The sequence below is a fragment of the Eleutherodactylus coqui genome, chromosome 2 (assembly GCF_035609145.1).
Source record: "Eleutherodactylus coqui strain aEleCoq1 chromosome 2, aEleCoq1.hap1, whole genome shotgun sequence".
Classification (NCBI taxonomy): domain Eukaryota; kingdom Metazoa; phylum Chordata; class Amphibia; order Anura; family Eleutherodactylidae; genus Eleutherodactylus; species Eleutherodactylus coqui.
The window spans coordinates 213,028,987-213,054,648 of NC_089838.1; the positions used below are offsets into that span (position 1 = coordinate 213,028,987).

The window sequence follows — 25,662 nt, forward strand, 5'->3', positions numbered from 1 at the left end:
ATCACATCCGCGTGCATTTATTTGCCCTGCAGATGCTAATGCATCCCCATGGACTTTTAAAACTGTATCTCCCGTGTGGGAGACGTGCGGATTTTATAGTTAAAATCCGCATGTGGACATTGGGCCTAAAACTACAAATGCAACATTGTGATTTTTAAATAGTTAAGCCAGTTTCATGCAGTCAAGAATCTTGTGTGAAAAAGGTTGATTATACCTACCCGATAATCAGGTTTTCGGGAGTCTCTACGACAGCAGCACCTGAGATAGCCTCCTCCTGGTTGGACAGGAACACACCAAGAGGTTAAAAGCTCCCCTCTCCCGCCTTCCTCAGTGATTTCCAACGAATTGCTGGGGGTAGGAGCTTAACTTAAGACTTATTACCTAACTGGTATTTTACCTATTTCTTCTTAAATGGAAATTAAATTTCATAATTTATTTCATATATATGTACGGGTGCTGTCGTGGAGACTCCCGAAAACCCGATTATCAGGTAGGTATAATTAACCTTTTCCCAGTCGTTTTGACAACCGCACCACCTGAGACATACCAACTAAATTATTTAGGCTGGGATTGCTGCTGATAGGACCTTACAGCCAAAGGCCATATCTTCATCTAGCTGCATGTCTACCCTGTAATGTTTAACGAAAGCGTGCGGCTTCTTCCAAACTGCGGCCTTATATATCTGTTCAATGGACGCTGAACTATGCTCAGCCCACGAAGAAGCTACTGCCCTTGTGGAGTGAGCTTTAAGTTCCGAGGGGACTTCTTTATTTAGTGCCTTATCAGCTTCTGTAATAGCCAGGCGGATCCATCTGTCTGGTGTTAATATAATTTAGGACCGCTCTCCTGACATCCAGCCAACTAAGTACTTTCCCCAGCGTCCCTGGGTTTATCAAAAAGAGGGGATCATTACGTTCTGAGCCTTATGAAAAGGTGCTACTACTTTGGGCATAAATGCTGGTGCGATTTAAACTATATCTTTGTCAGTGATTTTAAGAAAGGGGTGGCGGATAGATAGGGCCTGTAGTTCGCTAACCCGCCTGGCCAATATAATGGCCACTAAGTCTGTCTTTATCATTGGCATTCTTATTAAAAGTGACTATTGGCTCGAATTGGTCTGATGACATGGCCCTAAGGACCCAGTTTAGGTTCCAGGCAGGAAATATATTTGTGGATCTTGGTCGCAACCTGTCTGCTGCTGTTATGAATCTGCTGATCCACCTAATCTCAGACAGTTTGGTGTCACAGGACACTAAGGGCCGCTACCTGAACCCTTAATGTGCTTGGGCAAAGGCCCATATCCAGGTCTTCCTGCAAGAATTCTAAGATTGTGGGGACGTATGGGGAGGAACCCTGGGATTCACTCCCCTGCCCCCATAGGATATACTTTCTCCAGACCTTCTGGTAGATAGTTATTTTCTTCCTACTAGACATTAGGGTCTGGAATACCCTTTTGGAGAACCCCCCCCCCCCTCTCCCTCAAAATCCATGCTGCTAGGCGGAGTCTGTCTATGTTCGAGTGATTTAGAGTGCCCTGTGTCAGTAGGTCCTCCAGGGCAGGAAAGATGACTGGATCCTGTATATTTGGATTTCTTAGAAGCCCGAACCAGCTCCTCAGCCAGAAGGGAGCTACTAGGATTAGCGTACATCTTTGGGACCTGAAGTACTGGAGCGCCCTCGGGATTAGAGGAATTGGAGGAAAGGCAAAAGTGAGCTTTCTGCCCCAGTTCTGATTTAGGGCGTCCACTGCTGTTGGGTGGTCCCCTGGTCTGAAGGAGAAGTTCTTCAGCTTGACGTTTTCTTTTGTTGTGACTAGATCGATCTGTGGGGTCCCCCACCTGTCTGTTAGGATCCTGAAAGCCTCCTGAGAAAGGGACCACTCTCCCAGGTCTATATGCTTTCTTTCTGCTGAGGAAGTCCACCCTTTGATTTAGCGTTCCTTTTAGATGTGTCGCTGAGATTGACAGGACCTGAGCCTCTGCCCAGTGGAAGATCTTCTGTGAGACATCATGTAAGGCCTGAAACTTTGTTCCCCGTTGGTGCCAAATGTAGGCTACAGCCGTGGTGTCTGACAGTGCACAACCACCACCTAAAGATTCTGTGTCCCCCAAGCCGCTGAAGGGTCTCCCAAATTGCCTGGAGTTCCCTGTAGTTTGATGACTTCTTTCTTATTCCCGGGGACCTAGGACCCTGTAGAAACTTATCTCCTACGTGCGCCCCCCACCCCCCACCCAAAGGCACTTGCGTCTGTTGTGACGCATATGGCTGGATTCTGAATCAGTGAACTTCCTTTGATAGGTTCATGGATGATGTCCACCAGCGCAGGGATATGTTTACAGAGTTCTCTATGTGCATCTTGCCCCTAGAGAGGACTGTCTCCTGTCCCAGGCTGAAAGAATTGCTTTCTGTAGGGGTCTGGTGTGTGCTTGTGCCCATGCTACCCCTGGGATACAAGTGGGTTAGGCTCCCTAAGAGAGACATGGCCTCCCAGATTGTACATTACCTTCTCCCTAGAAACTTCTCGACCAGCTGTTGAATTTTCTGCACCTTTTGACTCGGGGAGGAAGGAGCATTGGATCTGAGTTTAGAAAGATGCCCAGGAACACTTTCTCTGCTGGGATTTAGGCTGGATTTTTCCCAGCTTTCTATCCATCCCAGGAATTGGAGCAGATGGAGGACCGTTGCCAGGTGTTCTACTAAAAGTTCTCTGGATTCCGCTACTATCAAAATGTCGTCTAGGTAGGGCACAATCGCGATTGATCTTTGCCTTAGGTAGGCCGCTAACTCTGCCCTGATCTTCGTAAAGATTCGGGGCGCTGATGAAATCCTGAAAGGAAGGCATCTGAAGTGAAGGTGTCTCGTTCCTCTGCACATGTTTAGCCCAACTCTTAGGAATTTCTGCAAATTTCTGTGGATCAGCATGTGGAAGTACACATCTTTTAGATCTATGGATGCCATATATGCTCCCCTTGCTATCAGTTTCACCGTTGAGGAAACTGATTCCATCTTGAACTTCCGATACCTGATGTATATGTTCAGAGGTTTTAGGTTGATGATACACGACTTCCCGCAGGGTTTCCTTATTAAGAGTCTGGAATAGTGACCCCTGGTTTCCTCTTTCAGTGGCACAGAAGATGCTGCCTTTAAATTTAGTAAGTCCTGAACCCTTGTTGGAGTAGGCACAATTGTTGTGCTGAGCCTCCAGTAGTTACAAATTTTCTTTTGGGGAGGGACACCAGTTCTATTCAATATCCCTGCTGCAGAACCTCGGGGATCTATGAGCTATAGCACTACCTCATACTGCAGGAGCGATCAAAGCATCACATGTTGTAGTCCCCCGGCGGGGGGGGGGGGGGGGGCTTAAAAGAAAAGTGAAAATAAGAGCAATAAAGTTTTATTAAATGTAAAAAAAAAGTAATATGTTTCAATCGCCTCCCTTTTGCCATATCTATAATAAAAAATATAATTTTCTAAAAGAAAAATACATATTTTGGTATCACTGCGTCCATAAAAGTCCAATCTATAAAAATAGTGCATTATTTACCCTGCACGGTGAACATCGTCCAAAAAAAGAGCGCGAGAAAATGCACTTTTTCAGTCACCCTGTCTCCCAGAAAAAATGCAATAAAAGCAATCAGTCATATGTATTCTGAATTGGTATTAGCGTAATACAGGACATCCTGCAAAAAAGGAGCCCTCGCACACATAAGTCGACAGAAAAATAGTTATTGTGTGCAGATGAGGGCGGCAGAAAAAAATTAAACGTCTTTGAAAAAAATAGTACAGCAAAAAACTACAAGTTTGGTAACGTAGCAATCATACTGACCCATAGAATAAAGTAATCATGTCCCTTTTGTTGCAGTTTGTGTGCTGTAGAAACAAGGCGCACTGAAAGCTGGTGGAATGTCTTTTTTTCTTTTTTTCTCCATTTTACTCCACTTAGTAAAGTGCAGTACATTATATGGTTACATTAAATGGCACCATTGAAAAATACAACTTGTTCCGCAAAAAACAAGCCCTCATACAGCTACGTCGATGGATAAATAAAAGAGCTTACGATTTTTTGAAATGGGGGGGGGGGGGGAACTGTGTCATTAAGGGGATAAAGGTCAGCTGTGAATAGACAGCTGAGCTACCTCTCGTTGCAGCATACTGGCAATCTTTAGACAAGGCTGCCTAAAAGAGTGGGTAACTGGATTGCCATAAAAATAGAACACTGGTCCCTATGGGGTTAAACACTTGCACCTGTGGATTAATGGCACATGCTGTATGGAGGCACTGTTTGGGCAGTGGGCCAGAATTAATAAATTTCCATTGTGCTAGGTTTTCCTGTTATTGCTACATGTGAACAGTAGTAACACTTTGAGACCTCTTGCACAATGTTGTAACTTTACTTGAGGCAGGAAGCTTGTTGTAAATCTGACTATGCCATTGTTTATGCATGAATAATATGCGCAGTGAGCAGGAACGTGTGCAGACCAACAGGGGTGATGAGCAGCAGGAAAACAAATGGTAGTTGACAGTGGTTCTGCCTCTCCCCCAAAAGTGTGTAAAAACTTGTGTTCCAGTGCGATCTGCAACAAGAGCCAATGGTAAATTGGTAGTTGCTATAGTCAACTGGCCACAAGGTCGGGCAGGTTCATATGGTACCTCGCAAAGTCAGGTAGGGGAAGCTGTTTTGCTGTGATGCTAGCTCATATACGGGTAGGGACCTATTCCAAGAAAAATACTGAAATTTGAGAACTAAACCAAAAAATGAGGGAAAACTCTGTTCTGCCTGGAGTGTTAAGTGTGGTTCCTCAGTACAGATGTTGTAGATGGTGTTGGTAGTGGGAAGGTACTCCAGGAGTCGGGTAAAACAGTAAACCAGAACAGACTTCATTCCACAAGCATAGCAGAAGGGTATATTTTACTTATTGCTTACAGTTTACATTGGGTGACTTCAGAGTAGGCAGTTACAATTGCAGGCATGAATTATTTCTGCAGATTCTCATTGGCTTGATACAGGGAATTACTCTTATTCTGTTCTCTTCCTTTCAGATTTTCTCCCTGGCTGTGCTTATAACTTGCTTACTTAGTTTTCCTTATCTGTTACGGTGTTGTATGACTGAATTAGACTTCTTTCTCTCCTCCTCTTTTCTGCTGTTTTTACTGACAATTCTTGCTCTTTATTAGTTGTTATCCTTCCCACCGCACTAGCTATTATTGATCTTGTTCCTCCCCAGTCTATAGCTCAGGCTTACCTGGCTTATTGGACCACACTGGTACCGATCTGATGACCTCGTTGCCAGGTGCCAAATTGGTAGATATGGAAGCCCGTGATGAGAAGATTTGCTAGCAATTATCTATCAATAGCATGAAATCACTCCATGTTATGTCAAGACACTTCTCCATGAGAATTCAATGAATTCTACTTTATCAACATTACCAACTCTTATACAGAAAGAAGGCGTATACAAAGTTACTTCGTACAAAGATTAGTGTTACATAGGTGACAAAGCTTACTGGTCATAAGGCTTATTGATATCTACCAAATAGTCTGAAAGCTCTTAAGGCCTGTCTCAGACATAGAAATTACTTAAGTCAGGATATTGCTGTTGCATTAGACAATATTTCTGCAATAGTTGTGTCTTCTCTGTTAACATAGCTTAGCCTTATTTAATTTGTCTGTGACTTATCTTAAAATCCTAGTTACTACACTACAAAGCATAGGTTTTAGTATTCTATTTAAGGGTCAATAGTCCAATACAAGGTAAGAAACCTACTTATTGCTTCTGAAACTTAACACTTTATATTCCATGATAGACTAAACAAACTTAACGCCACCTACTCTCCTCTTCTATTACTCTAACTCTGCCTATCCATGGTAACCACCAATAACAAGCCTGCTGTACCTGATTAACCACTCCCCTGATGGTTGCTAGGTAACCGTACTCACCAGAGGCTAGAAAATACTGCCCGCTCCTCGAACGCTGCACTTGTTACCTCTATGTACACGCCTGGATTATCTGTTCTATGGGGATGATCAATTGACACAATTCTTTGTTTCCATACAGCTGTCATTGGCTGCTCGTCTCCCAGTACAGATAGTCCCCTAATTGTGAGTGCTCGAGTTACGAACTTCGCAAGATGTGAACAATCTGTCCTGCACAGTATGATGTAATGCTATGGCATTAATGATACTGTGCAGGGAGTGGACAGGCTTCTATCAAGCCTATCCGGTCAGATAGCAGGACGCTGCCTATCAAGCCGTGTGCTTGATGGGCGCTTTGCATAGGCAGTTCTGGGGCCTTTCAGAAGGCCCCTGGTTGCCTGCGATCTGACCGTGGGACACTGTACAGGACCCCTGAATGTCGGGTGCTAGCTGCTGCCACCGGGTGTCCGCTGTAAGAAACAGTTATGGCAAGCCGTGCTGCTTCTGGAAATGTTAAAGCTTTAAATACAGTGTAGCAGTCCTGACAGCCTGCACCTGACGTTGTGGAGAGGGATCCACCCACAATCCCCTCCATTCAACAATTTGTTCAAATATACGAACAAATGTACTTGCGAACAGGCTCTTGGAACTGAACCTGTTCAAGTACGGGAGCATCTGTATACACAGATGTATACCTTAGCCGAGAGCAAGGAGATTTTTACTTTCCCTGGCCCTCCTTGGCTCCTGCGCATGTCCGGCATTTTGCCGGTGCTTGTGCAAAGCCGGTGAAGGCCTGTAGAGGAGGCTTTGCACAATTTCAGTGGAATGGATATGTAATACAAGTGTATGGGTCATTCCTTTATGATTCCTTTATGTATTTTGGAGGGTTTTTTGTTTGATCCCTGTATGAATTTGTCAGATAACTGCAAACCTCTCCCATGAATTTCATTATGTACATATGTCTTATCCACCTCTGCATGAAGCTTTGCTTCTAGGGGATATTTCCATATTGTCTGTATAGAGAGGAGTCTGTACATCCATGTATGTAAGCTGTGACACAGTAGGAGGGAGCTGTATAGCCACTCTGCATTACTTTACAGGCTCTGCATGTGGCTTTGTTCTTGACATGAGACCTAAGGCTTGGGCTTTATGGCAACTTATCACATGAGATCTTGTAGAACATCACATTATGAAATCACATGTAATAAGTGCATTGTGTTTTGTGAGACATTTCTCATCTAAGTATTGCATGAAGTTGCAAATGGTGTGATAATTTGAGCTGTTTTTTCGCCTTGAAGTTTTTTGTTAATGTGTTAAAGACACAAATTGGAAGATGGAACAATACCTCTGCAACACCACCTATTGGAAAGCAGCATTCCTGCAAGTTGAGTTGCAGGAATGCTGATTTCCAAGGGTGCTGCAGAGATATTTTTCCATCTTTGAATTTTCATATTTTCCAGAGGAGCATGGAATGGCCTTATAAGTCTCCTCACTCGCCTTCTAGGTGCTTTCCTTAAGGAGGAATTCTACCTTTCCTAAACAAAAGCAATAAAGACGGATCACTGAGTAGCAGATTATGATTTAGTTTTAAATGCTGTTTGTAGTAACTAATACCTCTATTTCATATTTCAGTGTCTTGGTGAATTTGGTGCAATGTGGAGTTTCTACTATAGACATTTAAAGCAGGAAGCTGGCAGAAAGCAAAATGAACTTTTTGGACAGAGCATCATCACAAAATTACAGGGCACATTAAAAAGTCTCTGGTTGCAAAGCTTGCTTCTCCTTCTCTTCTGTCTTGACATTTCCTGTGCTCCAACAGAAAGTCTAAGAACGGGCTCCTTGTCCCATACTGGATCATTACATGTAAAATCTAATTTTCTGGTGCTAAATATAACCCATCCTACTGAAATGCAGAATTCTGTTCCTCAAATACCTGTTTGGAAGCCTGAACCATTGAAACGTGGGTTAAGGGCCTTAAGGCTACATCCAATGATTTCAGTAAGCTCTCACAAACTTTACAAGCATCGATTATTTAAGAGAAATTTGGAGAAATTATCTCAAAAGAACAGTACAAGTTTATTTGAATTGGCTTCAACCTTAACAAAAATATTCATGAAAATGGTGAATTATGAGGCCCTATATCCTTGGCCTGACTTGCAGAATACCAAATCTGTTGTTGGAAGCAGCAATAAAAGAAGCTTACCAGATTTTCCACAGGAGTTTTTAAGAACCGGTCCTTTGAATGAACCTACTCCAGATCACTTGTTAAAGGTGCCAGATTCTGCCACAATTTTGCATCTTGATCTGTCTGAGGCGCAGACGCCACCCGTCACGCGGGGCCCTCTGTCTGAGGCGCAGACGCCACCCGTCACGCGGGGCCCTCTGTCTGAGGCGCAGACGCCACCCGTCACGCGGGGCCCTCTGTCTGAGGCGCAGACGCCACCCGTCACGCGGGGCCCTCTGTCTGAGGCGCAGACGCCACCCGTCACGCGGGGCCCTCTGTCTGAGGCGCAGACGCCACCCGTCACGCGGGGCCCTCTGTCTGAGGCGCAGACGCCACCCGTCACGCGGGGCCCTCTGTCTGAGGCGCAGACGCCACCCGTCACGCGGGGCCCTCTGTCTGAGGCGCAGACGCCACCCCCCAGGTTGAACAGCACTGTGTCACAGATGCATGATTTTTCAGATGAAGAAACTTCCCCTTCAGTAGGGCAAATGCAGTCAATGCTGACACATATCATGTTTGCCGAGGCTGAAGATATGTCTTCCACTGGCTCATTAAATAAACAAGAACAAGCAGCTGCCTCGGACTTAAAATTTTTAGTGCAGTCAGAAAATACTTTACCATCCAAACTGTATCCTCCATACAGAAATGGAGGACGCATAACAGAGTTGAACTACACTGAACTTCTAGGAAGCCCTTTTGCTGTCATAGATGGAGCCGAAATACTAACTGAAACAAGTGCCCCTCAGTCAGCCACACTTAACCTTAAGACTAGTTCAAGTTATGCAAACAATGGACTTGATGGAGTTCCAAATTCTTCCTTGAAAACTGTTGAGCAGTATAGTGCTATTGATGAGTTAGTCACCGATCGGTTTAATTTGTTAGATGCCTCCAGACATCTAAAACATGAGACTTCCACCTTTGGCTACTTAATACCTAGCCAGGAAAACTCAACTATTAGTTTACAACATAAGGATATTTCAGTAACTGCCACATCACTAACAAACTCAACTTTGGCGAGTTCGTCTGTGTCTGTAAATACAAAACTCTATTCCCAGAATTCCAAACCCTCTTTATCTGACCTACACACTGATTTATCTGATGTCTATGCATCATTCTACCTAAGAGAAGAAGATAATTGGGACTTGGAATTTACTACTCCACAGGCTTTGGACATTGTTCGCCTGACTTCATCAAGCACTGAAACTGACACTGTTGATACATCTGACATGCATATGCAAAGAATAGAAAATTCATCTGTAGCGGACGGCACTTGGGTTGGTACTTTCTTTGCTTCATCTAATTTGATTGGACATGCAGAACAGGATTCTTTTTCAGCACAAACTACTCCTCACGCATCAGAAATTGATCAAACATCAGACCATAATAGAAGTTTAGATCAGCAAGGGGGCACATCTAGGACCTTTTCTACATACATTTTGCTACCTCAAAATATGAGCACTGCAAAGATGGGTGACTCTACCAGTTGGCAGCCTACTGTTAACACAGACTTTAATACTTTTTCAAGTGTTACTCAATCACCTTATCAGGTAAAGGATAAGGCATGTGTTCTGCAAATCCATGATCCAGCAAACACCCAAATGCCTAAATCATCAGAAACATTAAGTTTGCCCACTGTATACAAATCAATTGAGAATGAAAGCGATGCAACTGAACCATCGGCCAGCATTTCTGTAACTCCAAATGATGGAAGCACACGTGTAGAGACTACGTCTACAGATGCATACTCTGAGTTAGCTTACCAGAGCACAATGACTCCATTTGAGCATGATGTGTTTAATGATGTGATGAATGGAAATGATATAATAAACCAAAGTACCTTCAACCTGACAAGTAAACAAAATGCTACAATGTTGTCTACATGGGCCAAGAAATTTTTGACCACTGTCCCTTCTCTGTGGAAATCTAGAACTGCTCAGCTGTTAACTTCTACAGTTGAGCATGTGCAAAAAGTACACACCTCTCAGAGCACACTTTACAGTACAGATGTGCACAACGTGTCTAAAAGTCCTAATGCTACAGGAGGACAAGTTCATACTTTTCACAAACTCTCTAATGTATCACTGCCAGGTGGTACAAGAGCTTTATTTGATTCCACAACCATGCCAACTACATTGCAATGGAATATTTCAATCAAATCTGTGGCTGACATGGCGGTTGCATTGGTTAAAACATCTACTTATAAACCCTCAACAAATTTGGTCAGCAAATCTCTTAGCGATCGCAATTTTCAAAGGACCTATAATGGTACCAGGCAACCACAAACTGTAACAGCCACAATTACCAATCCTTATCCTAATCAAAATACTGTCACTAGTTCTTCTTATAGTACCCATCTGAAGACCCAAACTGCTTCCAACACAACTAAGAAACCGTTAATTACTTCTACTCCTACTTCTAGGCTGACATTATCCCAGTCAAGTAAAATCACTCCGACAAATACCCTTTCAACTAGTATTGTGACTCCTGCCCCAAAAGTTTGGATTCCCCAAGCAATTTTCCCTCTTAAACCTACTATTACAACACCTATAAAATACAGCAATGGCCAAAGCATCAGTTCAGCACCAACCACCACTGAGGCTGTGGTAACCATGCCACTAAATTTTCATCTTATTGGTGTCTCATTTAGTGAGCAACTTCTTAACCGCACAAGTGAAGAGTACAGAAAACTGCAAAGGGAAATAAAACTTGTGGTAAGTGTTGTATGAATATGTTGGCATTCTATACATAATGTGCGATTTGCTTTGATAGCATTAAAAAGATTTTCCTATGAATAAATATAAATTTACTTTGGTAGACCACAGAGCAGAATTTTTAATATGCTCCCATGTTTAGAAACTGTTCTATACTTGTTATGGCACCTTCCTGGTGGCTTGATTTCCTATTAATAATGTGCTCAGCATGGTGGTCACACTTGCTCAGCCAATAAGAATTGGTGCACTAGAAGCAGCTTCTCACCAGTGTTGGATACATTGGGTGGCTTTTCAGCAAGTGGCTCAAAAGAATACCAGGGGTGTCCTAACAAGTGTGTAACAGCAATATCCAGATACAATAACTCCATTAAAAAAAAAAAATCTTTGCTCAATTGAGATGTAATATTGTGGGACACGCTTTGAGTCTAGCTCCACTTTTCATAAAGCTCAGTAAGTGTCGTCAACGTTCTAGGTACGTGTTTGGGTTTGATATGGTAATCTGGAGTTTCTTTTATACTTTACTGAGAAGTAGGAGTTGGCCACTAAATACGTAAAGCTTAATTTAACTTTGATTTTAAGTATCAGTGATATAAACATGAATATAAAAATATGGCCGTAAGATTGGAGCTCTGACTACTAAAAAAAAAAAAAAAAATTCTGTATCTAAACCTGCTGCTAATTATAGGAAAAGGCTTATTTTTCTTTTTTGTCTTACAGATGGGCAAAATATTCTTTGCCAAATACCAGAGTGATTATCTTGAAACAGAGATAAAGGCGTTTTTGTGAGTTGTGTATTTTTTATAATGGTGATTTTATTATTTATTTATTTTTTTTTAAACCACCTCAATACATCAGCACCAGGCCAGTAGACTTTCTTCCACTAGGTGAAGAAACCTGTGGTTCTCAAGCACTGCTTCAGTGTTCTTTTGCCTCTTACATAATTGGGAAAAGATCAAGGTAGCTAATGTCAAAGATCAGCAGCAGGTGCTAGGTTTACTTAGGGCTAATTAGCTTGGCCAACTTGGAGATTGGCAGTTGGGACTCATGTATTATTGCAGTATCTTAATGCCCTTGGATATACAGAATGGGAGGAATTGATCTTAGTAGCACATGTGAAAGACTGGTTATACAAATAGATCATAGACTGAACATGAGTCAGTGTGGTGCAGTAGCAAAAAGGCAAATACAATTTTGGGATGTATTAAGAGAAGCATAGTCTAGATAACATGAGGTAGTTTTCACTCTACTCTTAGTCAGACCTCATCTGGAATACTGTCCCCCGTTCTGGACACCCCAATTTAAGACATCGGCATACTGGCGAAAGCTGGAGAAGAGTTACCAAGATGGTGAGCGGTCTGTAAATCATGTCCTTTGAGGAACAGTTAAAGGATCTGGGAATGTTTAGCTTGCAAAAAAGACTGAGGAGACTTAATAGCTGTCTGAAAATTTCTGAAGGGCTGTCACTGTGCAGAGGGATCAGCCTTATTCTTTGCACAAGGAAAGACTAAAAACAATGGGATAAATCTGAAAGGCAGGAGACAGACTAGATATTAGAGAAACATTTCTGACAGTGAGGGTGATCAATGAGTGGAACAGGCTGGCACAGGAGGTGGTGAGTTCTTTTAATGAAAGTCTTCAGAGGCTGGACAGACATTTGTCTGGGATAATTTAGTGAATCCTGCACTGAGCAGGGCGTTGGACCCGATGACCCTGGAGGTCCCTTCCAACTCTACCAGTCGACTGATTCTAAGTATTTTCAACTTTGTATATGAAAGCAGTCTGCTGGGCTTTTTCTACAAAGGGCCACCGTAAAAGTATACTGTACAACATGCTTAATTTTTAATTTATTTGTAAGTCTTAATGCGTACATATGAGACGGTAATACATTGTCTGGTGCTTGTCATATAACTACTTAAAGTATAACTTGTCTAACTTTGGTTGAAAACTATGCAAAATCTTGGCACCTCTTTATTTCCCTACAGTTTGTGCCTATAGCAATGTAGTGGTTATCTAGTGCTATGCTAGCAATGAAGCTATTGATTAGTGAGTGGGCACAATTTTTTTTATGCTATGAATTTAGAGACATTCATAGTTAAATTCCTCCCCCCCCCCCCCCCCCAAACACCAACACTAAACTCTTAAAATGTTTGTATATCTTTAGGTTTTCTATAAACTTTCTTTTCTCTTCTTAGGAAGGGCTCTGTAATGGTTAAGAGTGACATTGTGTTCCAGAGCAATAGCAACGTGCCAAGTGAATCAGACCTTATCCGAACTGTCCTGACTGATGGAACGAAAACCAATTATTTTGGGTGGTCTATTAATGGCTCAACGGTGGAATTAAATGGTTTGTTTCACTTTCTGCTGCTTAATCAAACTCATAGGTTATCTTCAACTGTGTTTGTAATGTAGTCTGAACCAGAAAGTTGTGTTTTATTCACCATAAATTTGAGATGCTGATGCATAAATGACTCTTAGTCAGGATCCATCATGGCATCTGCTTTTCTTAGGGTTTAGCCCATGCTACTTACTGTGTGACAGTTGTTGTCTGGCTTGCACAATAGCAGAAATCACTGCCACTGTGTACCAGAGGATCTGGATGGTGGGACTGAGGTACTGGTCATGTTTGTCTACACACTACCAAACATATTAGAATTCTGAGGGGGAGGGGGACACACAAAACGTAGCGAGTGCCATAACTAGTATGTAAGTGCAATATCTATTCATAGGCGCGTTAGTTAGCAAGTTCCTGATTGCCCATACACTAAATGGTCATGTGGCCCATGCCTGGTAAAGAACAGGGGAAGACTTCCTTTCAGGAAGTGGTTAAATGGCAATTGAGAAATTTTTGCTTGATCACCTAAAATGTGATATTTGAGACTATACTTAGTTATGACATCAGTTAATCTATGACTACTTGGGGTAATGTGACTATACTTATTCTAGTGTTTTTTTGTGTTTGGGGTGTTAGGCCAGAGTAAGGTTTGAAGCAGCGTCTTCAATAACATGATGGGCTATATGTAGAAAAACACTTTATCCTATGCTTAGAGGTTTTGTTTTTGGGTGTTACCTCAGTGTGTTCAACTAGCCACACAGTAATGTAGTAATTCTAGATCTGATAGAAATAAAGCCGTTCTACCAATATTTTTATTTTTTTTTTTTCTTATAGGATACACAAAGTCTAATTTAGAGTTGGAGATTCTACCAATATCCTTTTTGGTTCTGCATGTTGGGTATATTGCAGTAAGCCAGAAAAATCAGGAAAAGCAAGGTTTCTTAAACAATTTGCAGAAAGAGGTAGGTTGAAATGCACAATGGCCCAATTTACAGGTTCTATAATTTTAATAATGCGTGCGTTGGTTGACTTCGCCAACGTTTTTTGTACAGTGGTTTCTCAAATGTCAGTATTCCAGAATAGCCATTGTAAAGTGAAAATATTACTTGAGACTTGTGCTATGGCAAACTTTAAAATGGCTTCTGAAGCCCTCAGTGTCAACCAAAATGAGAAAAGATGAGACTTAAAAATGAGAACTGATAAAGCAAGTCCTCTTAAGTAAAAATCAGAAAGCTGCCACAAGCTAGAGAATCATTCTATATTGACAATCGCTTTATCAGCATCTGATACATTAATGGCTATCGAAAAAATTAATTGGAGCCTCCCTAACAGGATGTCCAAAGAACCAGCTGGTGCTGCTCTACATGGTACTGTAGATGTGCCACAATATAGCCAGTGCACATACCTCAGTAATGAGTCTTACCAGTAGTAATCACTTTTTTCATTGGATGGATCTGATTTATATAGGTGTACCATGTGCATGACCTGTTATGACAAGTCTAAACTGGAATATATTATGTATAATAATCAGCAGTATCTTTCATGTGGCACCCCCTTAAAATGCTTTATCATCTGTTTTTCTCACAGGTGTTTTATGCTGTTAATAAATCATTCCCAATTACAAACGTCTCAATTTTAGAAATTCGGTAAGATTTTACTGGTTATGGACATAAGTATACGAACACACTTGGGTGACTTTAGATTTAAAGCCATAAAATAGTTTTTTAAAAATACATTTTGCATGATTTGTTTTGCTGCTTGTCTGTGTGGTGGCTCAATTCTTTGAACATGGCTTATAAAATCCTGTTCACTAATACATGTCTGCCCATAAGCAGTAATTACTTCTGTGGTGCCCCATGTAAACCAAGACTAGGCCCACACCGAGGAACTGGCAGGGTAGAGTTGGCAATTGGCTGGGTAGAGTGGCTCTACCAGACTCCTCCCCGGAGGGATGCACGGAACCTCAGCCAAGGCACCACTAGGCCTCTTCCAGGCAATGCCGGGGTGATGGTTACCTGTATACATGTGGTAGACTTTAGATTGTCATGCATGACGCCACTGTTCCTTCACACCATAGCTTGTACCTGGTGGTTAAATTGGGAGTTTAAACCCAGTTGAACCTTGATAACTCGGTCACTGGGAACGGGCAATGACCGGTGAACTTGACAGGAAGCTTTACACAGCAGTGCAGGCAAGACAGAGGATGTGAGTTCAGGGAGGAGACACAGCATGATGCCGGTCCCATAAGTCAACTTATCTGTAAGGTATTGCTCCTGGAACGGAAACACTCTGGAGGAGTATGGAGGGTAGGAACACTGCAGACACTCACTTAGTATTTGAAGACTGCTCTGCATGTCAGACTCCTCGTTTCACTTGTTCTTAGAGGCAGTTCCTAACATGGAAGACCTCAGGAAACCTCTCCTTCCATCACTTCACCACATGAGGGTTGAAAGTACCCCCACGTGGCTGGCACTCCCACTCCTTTCACTACCATTGAAGCTGACAGAAGACCACAAAACAGATATCATACAACATCACATGACTACACAAACTTGTTAGTTTCCAGACATGTCCCAGCCACTTTCAGGCATTAACCTCTTGCATGCTGCAGCTGTGTAATATACATAATGGCAGACAAGACACTTTGCACAGTGCATCCACCTACAAGACCTGATATGTATGACCGTTATGGAGGGGCCAAAAATTGGTGTCTCGGGCCACTACACTAAAACACCCAAACTGTTTATAAACCCTAATGATGTAGACTCATTTTGGGTTGCAAAATCTATAATTTTTACGCTGACACATACAACAGATCACACAAAGTGGCATACACAACCTACAAGTATTACACCCTCTCGTAGCAAATCTTTAACCAGTTAAAATAGCTCAATCTTTATTTAAATATAATGTGAGACAAACCTTTAAAAAGCACAAACACCTGTAAGGTAAATCTCCAAAATATGCCACAAGACAAAATAGAAACAATAAATGATAAATCAGGGTGAAGTATATGACAAAAATACCCCCCAAAATACACTTAGAAATTAACCCCACTTCATATTATCTACATCGTAGGTGTTTGTGCTCTTTATGTGCGTAAATCTTTTTGACGCCTCTAAGTTTTAAAACAGGAGGGGGGTGTTCATTTTGAATTATCATAATTTTACTAACTTAGAATACAGTGAACATGTTTTTATCAGTGTAAAAACACAACCGAAAATAGTGTAGAATAAAAAAATTGCACCAAATTTTCAATACATTGGTACCATTTATAAACACGGCTCCTCCTGCAAAAAACAAGCCCATATATGGCTATTTTGACTGAAAGTTATGGGAAGACAAAGTCACTAATTGACTGATCCCTAAAGGATTAAAGCAACAGGTTCGCTAACCTTATGTACCCAGGATTAATGATTTTGTTACTTGCCTAGTGTTTTTGTTTTTTTTCCCCCTGTTCCAGTGATGTTTTTGGAGATCTGAAAGTAAGAGGCAACCTTTACTTGAACTCTACAGTCCATACAAATGTGCAGGCTTTGATGTCTTCCCTACTTTCCCTTGTGAACAGAAATGTGGACCTTAGTTCCATTATTGTGAATGGTCAGTATTGCAGTTTGAAAAGCTGTTTTGTTTTTTTTTAAACTGGTGTTTGTGCTGTAAAAACAATACTTGTGTGTTTTGCATCTTGTAAAATGTGTTCTCAGCAAGAGAAACCAAGTAATCTTGTAGATATTGATACCTTTTAATGGCTAACAGAAATACATGTTATAGCAAGCTTCTGTAAGCCTGAGGAAGAACCATACATAGGTTCGAAAGCAAGCTATAACATGTATTTTTGTTAGCCATTAAAAGGTATCATATCTACAAGATTACGTGGTTTATCTCGAACAATCACATTTTGCTCTACTGGCTAACATGGTACCAAACTTTTTTTTTTTTTTTCATTTTTAATCTTGTAGATATTGGCATTGAATTGAAAGTTTATTCTATAAATTTTCGAGTTACAAATAGAAATTTTGGGCTAAGTCTACTGGATATGTCCTCATCTGAATCCCAGCTGCTTAGCAAAGATCTCTCAGCAGTGGTGAGTGTGAACATGTAACATGGGAAGAACAGCAAAGCTTGTCCACACTCTTCACATTGAGACTTTGTATAGACCTAATACAAGAGATTTTTTTTTCCATAGGTTCAGTCTGTATTACAGGACAGTAAGCCCATTCAAGTGGTGATGCGGGAATTCAAGTAAGTTACCAAATGTCCAAGTAGCTTACTGGGGAAAGACTACTTTAGTTTTTCAAGAGTAATTGGATAATGTAATTCCAAGGTGGTAGGCCTTCTGCTTGCAGTCAGATGTTCTAGGCTTCTTGATTTATACTTATGTGAAACTGAGTATTGATTAGCCAAAATACAGATCTGTCCACCCTCTCCTTATCTCTAATCAGGTTAAAAACTGCAATTTCTCACAAAAGCACCTCAATGCTGTCATGCTAGCAAAAAACTCTGCATTTCAAAGCACAGCCATTGGGTGGCCTCAATACACATAGGTTACAGACCTTAAGAGGGATTATTGCAAAATATTGCTTTGAAAAGTAGGTTTTTGGCCACCCATCTGAATATATCCAGACAAGAGGAATGGTAAAGGACACATGTATCACCAGAACTAGCAGCTTAAGGCTTCTTTCCCACGAGCGTATATATTGGCCTGCCGTTTTCACTGTGATCTGATGCATTGGATTCCAATGCATCAGATCATATGGTCGTATTCTCGTGATGTAAAAGCGCCCAGCCAGCCAATAAAGTGTCAGTCGTTTTTACGTCGGGCCCAAAAGATAGTCCTGGAACTATCTTTTGGGCTGGAGTATGTCGGTTGGTGCATGGGCTCCTATGACAGCGGGTGGAGGTGGGAGGAAGTTTAGCAGCGTGGCTGCTAAACTCCCTTTGCTCTTCTCCCCGATCGCGTGTTACAATTGGAGGGGGTGGGACAGGGGTGGAGCTAAGCACCACCCTGTCCCGCCTCCCATTGTCTGTGGACAAGGGGCTAGGCTCTGCCCTGTCCACCCCTTGTCCACAGCAGCAGTGGAAGGAGGCGGGATGGGGTGGCATTTAGCTCCACCTCTGTCCCACCCTCTCCCATTGCAAAGAACGAACAGGGAGGAGAGCAGAGGTGAGCCTGTGAGGGGGATGAAGAAGGGGGGAAAGGAGCAACAGCATGGTATCCTCAACATGTATGCGCCGGGACCCATGTCGTGTAAACGAGCACACAAACGTTAGATTTGTGCGCCCATTCAAGAGCTTTAACACCACAGATGGTAGCGTATATCGGCCAACGGTGACAACGGCGGTTGATATACGATCGTGGGAAGGAAGCCTAAGTGACTAGAAGGCTGTAATATAAAGTAACCTCTCCTACGAAATTAAACAGTTCAGATGGCACCTAGCAGCCCTAGGTTTTTGGCTATTAAAGCAACCCTTTTTTTTGATACCCAACTTTATCTTTGGACAAGGGGAGGGGGTATATTACCCACAGTTATTTCCAGGTGTCTCTCCAATCTGCTAGTTTAGGCCTAGTTTTTGGCCTTCCAAGATGGCCACTGCAATTTTCTAACTTGCTAATGCACACTGTATACTGTTCTGGTTGGTCAGTGCTGATCACATGAGCAGCTCTGGATGGTCAAAGCAGGTTATAGTGCATTTGGAAGTGTTTAGACTATTAAGTAGTCTGAAGGCACTTGTTTTTGTAGGACTAGAAAAAAATCTGCTTCTCTTTAATTTTGTATTTTTGTTTCATGTCTGCTACTCCTTTATATGTAGATTTAAAATAAAGGGAAACTTCTGGCAAGTTTTTGAATTGAAATTGAGACTAACTATTCTTCCAGAATGCTCCATTTAGTTAACCTTTTTCATGTTTGATTAGGAGTGGCTCTGTAGTTTGCAGAGGAGACCTCTTGTATCGCCTTCCAGCACCTAGTAGTAAGGAGATTCTCGGACTCTTACTTAAAACACTTGGATCTGATGGCAGTTTAGCATTTTCAACATATAAAGTGGATTTTAAATCTATAACTATAGGAGGTAAGACTCAAACTGTTGCTCTAAAGAACTGCATGTAATTAGAAATATGTCCATTTTTTATTTGTCAGACAAATTCATAAAATGGTGATTTCCATCAAGTACTGAATATTAAATGTTTCAAACAATCTAATGGTAGCGCACATTGGCAATCTGCAATTTTTCATTTCGAAACAAACTTGCACAAACTCTTAAGCATTAAGGTTGTCAACTGATGCGTTATAGCAATGTTTTGTATACGTAGATCCACTTTAGTACTTAGTGTAAAATCATGTATGAGCGTCACCTTGCATAAAAAAGCATCTGAACCCTAGCCAATACTTTCCTATTCTAGTCTATTCGAATGATGGTAGAACTGACTGTTAAAATCAGATTTGTTTGTCATAACTGTTTTTGTCTTTAGACTCCAGTCCGGGGCTTCCTAATGAGTATGTGGACTTCCCTGGCTTTGGTGTAGCAATAATTGTAATGTGTGGACTCTGCATCCTTATCTTCCCCATCATTCTATTTGTGGTATGTATTTTTTAAGTGAAGGAAGCTTTTCTACGGTGTTTAGATCGGAGATACATTGCCGCATGGAGGGGAGTGAAGCACCGGAGTTGGAGTGAGGAGCTTCTTGACCAGTGTATTGCAAGTGTGGGCAGTGCTGCTCAATTGCAGTGGCAGGGCAGAAGGCAGAGGGCCCTTTGGTAATAGGGAGGGATGCACTGTCCCCATGCAATATTGTGATGGCATGACTCTTAAGGGCAGGAACTCTCTAACAGTGGGTAGTAGGAAGTTCACTATATGAATAATGTACTACATGTTCTACTCCAAACTCTGCTGGCAACTACAGTAGATAAGTTTAAAACATGTGAGCATGTCAGTTCTGCTTTTTTTAGTTTGTCTTGTCCTGTTGTAAGTTCTAGAAGACCGGATATTAGTACTTTCTCTCTAAAATGGTTCGGTGGAGACACAGCTACAGAAGATCATCAAAATACTTGTTGCATTTTGTTTATATTTAGAATATCTTAAGCTCACCTTCCCCATGCAAAACCCTTGTTTGGACCATTGGCTAACTAACAGATCTAGGCTACAGTATGTCTTAAAAGGGATTTGTCCTTCACATGCCAATCTGGATTGTCATTGCTAGACTCGTGCAGCTCACTTTCTGTACTTTTTCCCACCCATGGTGTGCACTAATTGTCCATTAATACAAATTGTCCATTAATACAAATTGAGTGGTGTCGGTCTAGGCTCTGAGAATACCTACTCGTAAATAAACCAGTTTCCTTTTGTATTTGTGTTGCTTTTTAAGTAAATCCTGTCTTCCCAATCTGTTGAAATTATTCCCAGTAAGGTCTACCTTCTGCTGGCACTGCAATATGGATTGGGAAGGGTGCTACATATTTTTGTGCTTGTGTAAAATAATCAGTTCTTGTGTGTGGTGCTTAACCCAAGAAGCTCAAGAACAGCAAGCAATTGAATTGGACACTAGTAGTACACTTTAATACTTTACACTGCAGGAGGCATAATGGTTATTATGTGCACAAGCTTGTTGGTTAGTCTATGCAAGGCACAGAGCTTAAAGGTTAGGGTAGTTAGAGGGCACTTTGGTTGTGTGGCGTAAGCCATGGTGGGATGCTGGTATCAACAGTGGCTAAACTCTTAAAATCCTACTTGGCTGCACAACACTGAAAGGTGGGGACTTGATGGCATATGCTGGTCTCTGCTCCCAGGGATCTTACAGTGTAGTGTGGTACAGGTCTCCCAAGTCGAAAGGAGCTCCAGAAATTGGGAAGGTAGAAATCAGCAAAACTTTCATTTTATTTAGGTGGTAGACTGGATGATATTTGGTACAGTCCACTTCCATATATACAAGCTCAGGAGATGGCGACTGGAGATATTCTGACAAAGTTCCTGTAGTGCTTATTCAGGCTTTTCACTTGGGCCCTGGAAAGACTCACATGGCAACTTGCTACTTCCTTTAGGGCGGTTTCACATGACCATGTTTATGCAAGTGAAATCTCCACGCACAAAACAGAATAAAACCCATTGATTTCAAGGAGTTAGTTGGCATGAGCATGCGCAAAAATGCAGCCTAGTCTATGGGAGATGTGCAAGGTGATGCGTGACACTGCAAAACGCAGGGGAAAATGCATCTGTACCTCATTGCAAAAAAAAGCTATTTAAGTTTGGTATCGTAGTAATCGTACTGACCCATAAAAGAAAGTATCAGGTCATTTTTGTTGCGGTTTGTGCGCCGTAAAAACAGGACACACTGAAAGATGGTGGAATGTCTTCCCCCCCCCCCCCCCCCACACTTCTCTCTGCTTTGACTTAACATTTTTCAGTACATTATATGGTATTAGTACCATTGAAAGATACAACTCATCCTGCAAAAAACAAGCCCTCATACAGCGACGTCGATGGATGGATAAATAAAGGAGCTACGATTTTTATTTTTTTTAAAGGGAGGAGGAAAAAATGAAAATGGGGGGGGGGGGGGGGGGGGAAGCAAAGCTCCGTCACTAAGGGGTACATAAAGAGCTACATAAAACACATACAATACAACAGACTACAATAAAACCACAGAGCCAATGGATATGGAATTAAAGTGCATAACAGGTCTCTGTGGTATTCTACATAATTTAAATGTGAATGGTGACAAAAATAACTAAATATACAGTGTCAAAACATGCAAAAGCAATACCCACCAATGGAACCCAAAAGCACCCTGAAGTGTTTTTGTTTTCTTCATAAAAGGGGTGACGAGCACTCCCACACCACCTTATATACCCCTCCAAGTAATCGTGTGACAAAAATGGCACTGGAAACAAAGAGCATGTGCTGGAATTCTTGAAGGAAAAAAACACAATACCCGGCACTCAACAGTCGGGCTATTCTTTACCTCCTGTGTCATTAAGAGGTTAAGGTTTTGTTTTTCACAGTACTAATTATAACAAAAAATCTTATAAAAAGAATAAGTTTCAGCACAGACTTGGCTTGCATGCATTTAAACAGCTTCTTTATTTCACCCAAGTAGTTCATTCATGAAGAGGAAAAAAAAGTCGTGTGCAATTCAATAATGGTTCAGAGCAAGGATGATTTTTCATTCGAGCAACGTTTAACTGTCCTTTTGCAAGCTACATGAAACAGAAAAAAACAAAGTAAAACTCACATCCAACAATCACAATAGAAAATAACACAGAATGATAAACACTAACTTTTTTTTTACACTGAAATATGAAAATTAAGCATATTCCTTCCAAGTACTAATTGTAATACCACAGACCCTGATGTACAATAAGAATTTACAGTGGCCCTTAGGCTCAAATACAATAGTTCATAATGTAAACAGATAAAACTATAATATGAAGGCAAGACTCCTTTCTTGAGATTCGCAGCCATGTATTTTCTTTGGTGCCTGGCTGCAGTTTGTTACAACATGGTGCAGAAGGTTTATAGTATGTTGTGTCCCAAAGATGGAACAATGTAATATAGGATATCCTAGTAAATGAATAAAGGCCCTTTTACATGGATGACTATCGTTCTGGTCGTTAAAAACCCTGCGCTCCATGTAAAGGCATGCAGAAACTGGCTGGACAGGAGTTGTTTAAAAGCCTAAGTAAAATCTTAATTTACTTCAGTTGATCATTTTAAGATTTGCAAACCTTCTTGGGGGGGTCTCATGTATTGACCTTTGCTTCTATAGTTGGCACCAAGACCGTTTCATGCAGAATGTTGTGGCTAAATACAGCTTTTTCCAACAAAATTATACTGCCAGATGTTGGCTATAGATCACTAAAACTGACACTACACTCCCTCCCCCTCTCCAAGCCTCAAAAAGAGGGATAAACCTGAAAACCTTTAATGTGACTGATGTGCTTTCTTCTATCATATCCTATATATTCGGCACAACAGAACTGTACATAACAAGCTTCTAATTTCACATTTCTATTGTAGTGCACAAAGACCAGTATGCTTGGCCATCGACAAAAGGCCACCATTCAGAGGCGACATGATCCTGTGGACCAAAGTCATCACTTTGAGATGGACAACCAAGCATTTAGAGCATCTATTGAGCAAGTAAGTAAAGGGATGAGCTGTGGCCCTCAATAAGTTGAGATAATCTTTCTTTTTTCTTTAGATTTCATCAAGTACAGAATAGTGTTTAGAAAGGGCACTGATAATTGTTTGAAGGGCTTTTTAAGGTTTAATATGGCTCAGTACAAACTTGTGTTGTACACAACCAAAATGACACATGGAAGACTGAGGCTATACTGTACCCCCATGTGCTTCAGAACTCATACAAGGGCAATTGCAGTTATCTTCTCAATCCTTCAAGCATTTTTTTGCACAAGTGGATGGACTTTGTTAAAGGTGAACCATTCGAGCAATTCTAAAATGTTTACAGCACAAAATAGAGAATGTATCAGGCTAGACCATGAGCTTATCTCTCTGCCTCCACAAATTTGTTTAGAAACTCCTCTATGCCAACTATTGAAGTTTTGAAAAGAAATATCTTGAATTTCAGTTTTTTATAGATCTAATTTCTCATAGATTTTTTTTTAAATTCCAATTAATTGACTTGGTAATCCAACCTCTTAAAAATATGTAAGATCACATGACGGACAAGCTACAGGGTGAGTAAGATGTAACAGCTGTAATGCGTAAACCAAGATGACTTTGCTTTGTGTGTAATGGTGGATCTACTCCATGCCAAGTTTTTTTTTTTATTCCACATTGCTCTTAGTGCTGGAAATATTCTTTCAGGATCAGCTTGATGCAGTGGTGTGTCCTCTGTAATATGGTGCTGTACTCTACAGTTGCTATAGCACTGTAGTATGGAGCTATAGGCTCTGTTGTACAGCCATTATAAACACTGCCATTTGCAAGACTCAGAGGATGTAATTTTCTAGCAATTACCTAAGTTGTTTTGTTTTTTGTTTTGTTTTTTTTAAATGGTTTGCACTTGTATAATCTTAAAGAAATCCTCAGTGACAGCCTGTCGAAATACAATACTTGGCCTCTGCTGTGGCAGATGTGGTTCAGAGCACTTTTTGCAAAAGGAGCATACTGAAATATGTAGCTGCTTTTTTATGAAGGAAAGTGCAGGTTTTATAATGTCTAACATTCTATTAAGAAAACCATTCCCCTTCCAAAAGGAGGGGTATAATGCCACTTTCACCTATCATGTACACTTCCTGCACTAACCCCACCCCATTTGTCCTAAAAACTGTTTATTGCATGTTATCGTCACATTGCTGTGTTGCCCCTTGCTCCACCGCCTGCCCATGCATTCCCCGTGTGCCTGGAAAGCACTGTAGAATAAGCTGGCGCTATACAAATAAAGAATATTAGAACAGGAAGGTTTTGTTGCATAAATGGCTATAGTATATCATATATTTCTTATTAATGCTATAATTTTCTCTTCCTGAATAGCCTTGATGTTGACTTCTTGCCCAGTGATTTTGGACTGGGACATAAATGACCAAGGATGTAGAAGCGGCCATGAGACTCGCTGCAAGTGGTAGTGAGATGGAGCTGTGCTTTTTACCAGGCAGTGTCAGCTGGCTCTGTATCTGTGTTGCACATGGTGAATGTGGTGCCTGGAAAGTGACTTTGTGTTTTAACTAAGAAGCAGCCCAAGCAGAAAATATTCTCAAAGGCAAGAGACCTGGAAGGAGAGACAACATCTGTTGATTGATCTTGCATTTTTGTTGAAGTGGTAAAGATGAAATGAAATTGTGATGTAGCTTTCTCAGGGCTGAAAATGTACCACTTGCTCCAAACACTTGGATAAACTTTTATGTCTATAAACTTTCTTCACCTGTTAGTGCTTGCTTTTTCTTTTTAAGCTGTTTTCATTATTTGTCAGTGTGTGCAGTTTTTTTGTTTGTCTCATGTCTAATCAAATTTAAAGTGGCATTTAATAAAAAAAGTAAAATGTATTGTGTTTTTGTTGCTTGACTGGGTGCACATTCTATAATGCTTTACTGTATAGAGATTGCATGAGAATATGGTAATGACATTCACTGTGAAAACAAATATAAATTTATTCCATATGGTAATGCTGTCATCTTATTGTAATGAGCCACTTCATCCTGATGTCCTGAAGAATGTCTTTCACAATAAATGTGTGATGCAAGTTTGCAGATTCCTAACTTTGTTAAACTTTGCACAAGGTAAGGGCAACTGGACTATTTGAATAAAAGTCCATACAACCTGATAAATTTTATACTCTGGCTAGCTTATAATCTTTGATTTGAAGCATTTTAGAAAAACACTGGGCATATTTTATCAACATCCTAAATTTAGACTAAATTAGATGTTGTGCAGAAAAGAGGCTGAATTTAGCACAGGGGTTCCCATGAATTCACAGCAGGACACAGAGTATCTTATCAGTGCAGCTGACTATAACAGCCTGCTCCGC

The 25,662-nt window shown here is 41.1% G+C and overlaps 1 protein-coding gene across 1 annotated transcript; it reads left to right on the plus strand.

Moving 5' to 3' along the window:
• The first annotated feature begins 8,032 nt into the window (after positions 1-8,032).
• Positions 8,033-25,198, plus strand: LOC136610069 (mucin-2-like). The gene is made up of 12 exons (XM_066589336.1): positions 8,033-10,849; positions 11,567-11,631; positions 13,042-13,193; positions 14,016-14,143; positions 14,769-14,827; positions 16,645-16,781; positions 17,141-17,265; positions 17,368-17,423; positions 19,096-19,250; positions 19,651-19,760; positions 23,193-23,315; positions 24,672-25,198. The coding sequence occupies exons 1-12, from the start codon at positions 8,033-8,035 to the stop codon at positions 24,675-24,677; spliced, it is 3,933 nt and encodes a 1,310-aa protein (XP_066445433.1). The 3' UTR covers positions 24,678-25,198.
• The last annotated feature ends 464 nt before the right edge of the window (positions 25,199-25,662 follow it).